Here is a 7,865-nt window from a genome sequence, read left to right on the forward strand (position 1 = left end):
ACGCATTGCAATGGAAACTGAAGGTTTAATTTCTAAATATTACATGAAGTATAGTACATTGCATCATACTAAAAAAATATGAGCGATTTGTGAAAGAAATGGAAAAACCTTAACCCAAAAAAGTTAAGCATACCACAATTAAATGACTAGAATACTATGTCAACTGTGCCAGAATACTATGTACGCTACATGGTGGGGAGGGTCGCCTTGTCAGATCAGACCATTGCTGTTGGACTTCAAATTCTGAGCACTTTTAGCACTGAAACCTGAAACTTGTTTCTACACCTTTCTCTATATGATATTTTGGCATGAAAACTTATAAGAACCTACAAAGTTTTACCATCTTATATGTTGCAAAGTTTCATATTTTTTTTAATTTTAATGTTCATAGAGGGTGCCTAGCTAGGCTGCTGTTACACCTTTCTACATCTCCTATATGTCTCGGTGTTAATTAGTCTGAATGTTCTATAGTCAAGCTAGCCATGCATGTCCGGCTGCTGGTTATTTGCCGATGCATGTTAGCGGCTGCTATGCAAATTTTCCATGACAAAAAAAGCAAGTTATACGGTTCTAGCTGCTAACTGCTAAGATCAATCATTTTCAATGGTCATCAAGGGAGATACTGGGGGCTGCGATGGCTCCATAATTTTCTTGTTTTCTCAAGGTGACGGCTATATTATGTTATGTATCATCACTCGATCGGCTAACAACAAAGTGACCATAAGCTAGCTACCTTACCTACCTGCTGCCATGGAAGCTATCGTGTGCTTCGTAGCCCTATCCACCCTATTCTACATTTGGTTTCTCAAGCTCGTCGCCGGCAGGAGCAACAGCCAAAGAAAGCCGCAGCTGCCGCCTGGACCATGGACTCTCCCCATCATCGGCAGCCTCCATCACGTCGTCAGCGTCCTCCAACACCGTACCATCACGGACCTGTGTCGCCGGCATGGGCCGCTGATGCTCCTCAAGCTCGGCGAGCTCCCCGCCGTGGTGGTCTCCAGCGCCGAGGCGGCGGCGCAGGTGATGAAGACCAACGACGCCGTCTTCTCGAACCGCCGGACCACGGGGTTGCAGGACATCGTTGGCTTCGGCGGCCAGGGCATAATCTTCGCCCCATACGGCGACCATTGGCGCCAGATGCGGAAGGTTTGCGTCATGGAGCTTCTCAGCCCCAGGCAAGTGAGGCGGATGGAGGGCATCAGGGCCGAGCAGGTGGGCGGCCTCGTCCGCTCCATCGCATCCTCGGCCGGCGCCGCCACCATCAACGTTAGCCAGGAGGTGGCGGCGCTCAGCAACGGCATCGTGACGCGGGCGGTGTTCGGCGGCAATTTCGTGCGGCAGGAGGAGTACCTCCGCCGGGTCGACGAGATCATGAACCTCATGGGTGGCTTCTGCCTCGTCGACCTCTTCCCGTCATCGTGGCTGGTGCGGCGGCTGAGCAATGGCGAGCGCCAGATGAAGAGGAGCTGTGCAAGCATCCTACGCATCATCGACGAGATCATCAACAATCGCAAGGAGATGCGGGCTGCCGGCGGCAACGATGGCGCCTGCAGCAAGGAGGACGAGGACCTTCTGGACGTGCTGCTCAGGCTGCAGCATGAGGACTCGCTGGCTTTCCCTCTGACCACAGAGATGATAGCCACCGTCTTGTTTGTGGGTATCTTCTTCCATTCAGTTGATCTGAATTTATTAGTTTAACGTATTTTCGCATTCTCATCATCTAGATATGCGAGAGACTCTTATAAATCTACAATAGCACTTTTTTTTGTCAAGAGTGACGACACATTATATATAGAAGACGACATAATTGATCAAATCTACAACAAATATCGACAAGCCGTCCTTGTGCGAAATTTCCAATTCATACAGAAGGTCATATATAATTGATCAAAAAATCACATAACATTTTTTTACAATGACCAGTTAGTTATAGGAAACGCCAATCATAGAAGAGGAACAGTGCGTTTTAAGGGAACGCCTCCATCACCACAAGATTAGTCCAATGATCTCTTGTACCCTCCTCCCGCTCCGCCTGAATTTTAGGGGTTGTTTGGCTAGAGAGATTGTAGAGAAACATGAGTGCATAAACTTCATTTCAGTTGTAACCAGCTAAAAACACGTTTGGGCCACCCAGATTCCTAAGAGCCCAAAGAACGAGCTTTCAAAAAAAATGACTAATTATATATACTAGTCGTCAGCGATGTTTAAAATTTTATTCCATGCAAAAATTGAAAATAATAACATATGTTTACATAGATGTACATGAGCTATGGTTCAGTTAACTTTCATTCCATGCAAAATTTTAAAATAATAACATGTTATGGGTTTCAACTCTAGCCTACCCCAACTTGTTTGGGACTGAAAGGCTTGGTTGTTGTTGTTGTTGTAACTATTTTACAAATTCAAACGACCATTGCAACTAATAAAATGGAGCAATCAATATTGGATACCATGTTGCCGAAAGGAACTACATTATCGGTAATAAATCCATGGTCGTATAATTTACATATATGTATATATGGTTTACCAATTATGTTACTCGAATATATTACTGCCTTGTTATATATATATATATATATATATATATATATATATATATGGAGATCTGGTAGTTCTGTTCTCGTACTATATATCAATGAAAGAAAAGATAGTGCACGACAATATGGAAATGTTCAACAATTCCATCATCTATATATTTATTAATTTAGTCTCTTCGGGCTCTAAATTATCAAGTAGTACTTGCCTTACTCTGAAAAGGGTAAATACATTTTCGGGGGATAAAATATATTTGCTTTTTCATTAATCGTGTGATTAAAAATCTCGTGGGCTTGCCAAATTCACTGTATAAAACCTGGTGATACAAAGAGACTCGGAAGGCTCCTTTGAGCTTTGAGAAAGTACATGTTAAAATTCCAAACAAATATACATGTAGGTGTGTGCTACCAAACTTCAGATTTTATTAGAAAACCTTTTTATATGTATGTTGCACTTGATAGGCCAATGGATACATGTCTTCTATGTACTGGAAGATAACATGCACAATTTGGCATATATGCTTTTCTATAAGATTTATTTATTTTCTACATTTTTTGTATGTTCTTAATTGGAAGAGAAGATGCACAATTTAGCATGTATATATGCAGATGTAGGAACAGCCCAGCTACATAATATATCATCTGGTAATAATTGTGAACTTATAACCAAAGACTTATTCCAATTTTAGTAAGTCCGTGGATGTAAGTTTTTTGGTCAAGCAATCAAGCACAGCAATTATCTTGCAAAGAAACTAACAAAGAGAAAGATCTAATGGGAAATATTACATTGGGTAAAGTTTTTGTCAAGAAATAAACACACCAATTATCTTCAATAAATAGTTGTCCAGCACACCATCAGTACAGAAATACATAGCCATGAGGCATGCATGCTATATGTCACATGTTTCATGCATAAACAGCTATAGAGATAAAAATGGTACATCAATTAGGGAGCGAGTACATGTGGTGATGTGCCAATCACATCAATAGACATGGACGAATTCATTGCTGGACAAAATGATGTTTGTTGTTGCTATTGTTTGGGTGAATTATTGCTTGTCTCTGATGGCTAGATGTGCTCCTGCAGTAGGAATTTGCACAGTGGTCTCATCTTAGTATCCACCAAGAAAAGCTTGATAAGACCATCAGGTTTAACAACATTAGTCATAAAGAGAGAAAGAGGAGGATTAGAGTTTGTTGAGTTGTCACTCACATCGTACGAACATATAGGCACTCAGGCGCGTATACATAGCCAAGTTAAATCCCCAAGAAGGTTTGATTGATTCTGGCAATATATTTTTTTCGACAGCTCGCACATGCAGTGAGACATAATTCATGGCAAGAGGTTCTTGACAGTACTGACCTAACTTGGTACCATCAGATCAATGATTTGTTTCAATAGTAAATTTACACTGTTATAACTTGGTCTCATCAGATGAATGGTTCGTAAATTATAATTAACGTGAGAATTTATAGGGAGTCTCACATCGTACGAACAGATAGGCACTCAGGCACGTACACATAGCCAAGTTAAATCCCCAAACAGGTTTGATTGATTCTAGCAATAGTTTTTTTTCGGCAGCTCGCATATGCAGTGAAACATAATTCATGGCAAGAGGTTCTTGACCGTACTAGCCTAACTTGTTTCCATCAGATCAACGATTTGTTCCAATAGTAAATCTACACCGTTATAACTTGGTGCCATCAGATGAATGATTCGTAAATTCTAATTAACGTGAAAATTTATAAGGAGTCTCAAATCAGTATAAATATATAGATAGAGGCCTCCCTCGTTCTTGCTCGTAAAATTAGTATCTCCTTTGGTTTTGCTTTTTTTGTGCTTCCTAAATTTTAGGAAATCAAGCTGTTCGACCACAGATAGGATCGGTAACTCGGTAAAAGCCACCGTTTCCAGTGCTTTTTTGAGCAAGGAAATATTGGTTTTATTCGGAAAAGTTGCTTGGTGCAAAGCTAGGGTCAACATAAAGTTTCCGACGTTAGGAGGAATTCCCCTGAATACCAAGATTGTATTTCCATGGTATGCATGTTTGGGGTCACATGACACAGCCGGGGAGGCCTGATTTCATAGTCAAATGCGTAAAAAACAGGGACTTTGGGTAGGCACGTACAGGATCATACGTCTGGTCTCGTAAATCGGGCAAATAGGCTTCCTTTTTGAAGTGAAATAGCCTTTTCTTTTTCTTTTCTCACATACGCGCATCGTGCCATCCACGCAAGTCCTTAAGGGAGATCTATATGTCGGGTGATAGATAGATAGATAGATAGATAGATAGATACGTGCGTCATGCCATCCATGCACGACCTTAAGGGAGATCTATATGTTGGGTTCATTTCCGCACAAAAATTCCATCTCTCTGCTTAAGACACAAAAAAGCTAAATCTAGGAATTGAACTCTCACCCTCATCCACTAAGACCCTTAGTTGAAGTCAACAATATACCCAAGACCAACAATGTTACCAGACTGCTCATGATAGACTACTTACCAACAATGATTATTGCATAGTAACCTATTGCATATGCTATATGCAGTGACCAACATATTCCCCTGGTCTGGTATCTTAGTGGGGCGAACCAACTTGTTGCGACCAACAATCCCATTAACCATCCCAAGCATGATCTTCATCAACCTCCCACATGCGAAAAGTGATTGGCAAATAATTAATATCTATCCTTAGACTCTTGCATGCATGCGTATATGTCTAGCAATGCACAACAAATGACAACCAACATGTGCATCAGTAGTTCTGCAAATAGCCATCAATATAAGATGACAAGCATGACCTTAAGCTATTAACACGAGACTAGAGCTAGAAAAAATATTAATTACAAAGAGAATTAATATACGGACGACTAATACTTCTGGAATACCAGGGCCATGACTCCATGAGCCGAGTAAAGTGCTAGCATGTATGGATTAAAGTTATGTTATTACGAGACTATTCATGCTATAGTGCTATAATTACTAAACTGGCTCATGCTTAAGGTTACAAGAGTGCTCGTTCAATAATTACTAGGCTGCTCATGCTAAAGTTGTTAGGCTGCCCATGCTGTAGAAACCAACATAGTTACCGCTGTGTATGCTACATTTACCAACATGAGACAACTAAATTTATCATGTTACCCAACTGCTTGTGCTGTGGTGTTCAACAAAAGACAACTACAATTACCAGTTGCCAATGCGAAAATAGTCATGTATGTTAGGTCGCAACCACCACCATAGTAGTCATATAGTTACATGGTTGTTAGCAGCGAGATCTAGTTGTGGGATCGATAACTATCCATGACTAGTCCGACATTGACAACCCACATAAAGTTGTCCGTAAAAACATAAGTACAATATGGGTTACTCCTACAGTATCGGGTGATAACTTTCGACCTAAAAAACATTGAAATGTTGCAAAAAAGTTCCAGTCTTCAAGCCCGATAACTTCTCGGTGAGCAGATCGGTAAAATACATAATATCAGTGGACACGGCTGTTCTGATCCCGAGCTCGGGTGAACTGTAAAATCAAAATAAAATGCACAAAAATTCCAAAAATTCCAAAAAAAATGTGTGAAACATTGACAAATGTTTTAATAGCTGACAAAATTACAACACAAAATGGCATTCGTGCAAAAACTGGCAAAAAACAAAAATTGATGCTCCAAAATGTTATTTTCAAACGTATTTTGGAGCATCGATATTTTTTGCCAGATTCTCCACAAATGTCATCTAGTGTTGAAATTTTGCAGACTATTAAAAAATTTGTCAATGTTTCACACAAAACAAATTGTTTTTTTATTTGTTTCTCTTTTTGCGAGGTGTTTTCATTTTGATTTGATTTTACTATTCACCCGAGCTCACATGACCTTGGGATCAGAACAGGACTTTCGTACTATTGATGGTAAAGTTTGATTCTAAAAATAGTCGACAGAATATATCAACATAAGATCTAATTTGGAACGTCTCATCGCGATAGATTTAATGGTGAAACCCCATTTTTTTAAATTGGACCAAATGTTTGAGCTAAAAAACATCTTGAATCATGAATTTAGGTGGAATGTTTGCTTGCATCAGCTTTTGCCCTCTAGTACATTCATGTCCGTGCATGTGGGCAGAAGAGTGAGGGGATTGTTCATATATGTCTCTACTTACAGAACATTCGCCACATATCATGTCCACATGAAAAAAACCAGACAAATTATCATGCATGGGACATGTAAACCTCTAATGACCATAACTATTAGGTTTTCCTAAGTAATTCAACATATTGCATACAAAAAATGAATCATTCATTTTTATTTCAACAACTTATTTGTGCTTCTTACTATGAGTTAATAACATCATTTTTTGTAGGATATGTTTGGAGCTGCCACAGAGACCACAGGAACCACTTTAGAGTGGGCTATGTCGGAACTCATAGCTCATCCCAAAGCTATGGCTAAGGCACAATTAGAGGTTCGGAAGGTTCTTGGTCAAGACCAAGCTATCATTTCCAGCAGCGACCTTGCAGAACTCCCCTACTTGCGGATGGTAATCAAGGAGGTTCTTAGATTGCATCCACCTACTCCTCTACTCCCGCGCAAGACTAGAGAGGATTGCAAAATTATGGGGTTTGACATCCTTGAAGAAACAAATATATACATTAATATCTTTGCAATATCCCGAGATCCTCAATATTGGGACAATCCTACAAACTTCAATCCAGAGAGATTTAAGAACAAGAATGTGGATTATAATGGGTCATGTTTTGAATTCACTCCTTTTGGAGGTGGGCGCCGGCAATGCCCTGGCATTTCATTTGCCTCGTCAATTTTGGAGATCACCTTAGCAAACTTTCTCTATCACTTCGACTGGATGCTTCCTGACGATGCCAGCTCGTTGTCACTTGACATGTCTGAGAAATTTGGGTTCAGTGTACGTAGAAGGTCTGACCTGCAACTTAGGGCTATTCCACGTACGTACTCCAAAGCTACACCGATATAGATCCACATTCCGATTTAAGAGCATGTTTGTACTTGTTGCATTAATATTGCACCTTTATGCATACATTATAATAAGATAAGCTCATGAGAAAGATATTGTTCACGTTAAAGGAAACCATGTCTTGTACTAATAGTGTGGTCAAGATATGAAAGAATCTCAAAATTTTGAAATTATATCGCAAGGAATGGAGCAAGGAAATTTCTCGTCTATCAATGCGCATTCAAAACTACAATTTGGCATGGCTGAATTATATGTGATGGAAGATAGGAGATCCCTATACATGCGTGAGACAAATTTTGACGTATTGTCAAATCTGGCTATATTTAAACTCCCGCGTTATCTG

The 7,865-nt window shown here is 40.0% G+C and overlaps 1 protein-coding gene across 1 annotated transcript; it reads left to right on the forward strand.

The window, feature by feature from the left end:
* The first annotated feature begins 750 nt into the window (after nt 1–750).
* On the forward strand, nt 751–7,522 carry LOC123431015 (5-epiaristolochene 1,3-dihydroxylase-like). Its single transcript, XM_045114834.1, has 2 exons — nt 751–1,653; nt 6,893–7,522. Exons 1-2 carry the CDS (start codon nt 751–753, stop codon nt 7,520–7,522), a joined length of 1,533 nt encoding a protein of 510 aa, XP_044970769.1.
* The last annotated feature ends 343 nt before the right edge of the window (nt 7,523–7,865 follow it).

The sequence above is a fragment of the Hordeum vulgare genome, chromosome 2H (genome assembly GCF_904849725.1).
Source record: "Hordeum vulgare subsp. vulgare chromosome 2H, MorexV3_pseudomolecules_assembly, whole genome shotgun sequence".
In the NCBI taxonomy this organism is placed as follows: domain Eukaryota; kingdom Viridiplantae; phylum Streptophyta; class Magnoliopsida; order Poales; family Poaceae; genus Hordeum; species Hordeum vulgare.

What these genes read in the sequence shown, in the direction of transcription:
- LOC123431015 (XM_045114834.1), top strand. Translation starts at nt 751, where the DNA reads ATGGAAGCTATCGTGTGCTTCGTAGCCCTATCCACCCTATTCTACATT. An exon ending in TGATAGCCACCGTCTTGTTT is followed by an intron (nt 1,654 to 6,892) that starts GTGGGTATCTTC and finishes CATTTTTTGTAG; the next exon opens with GATATGTTTGGAGCTGCCAC.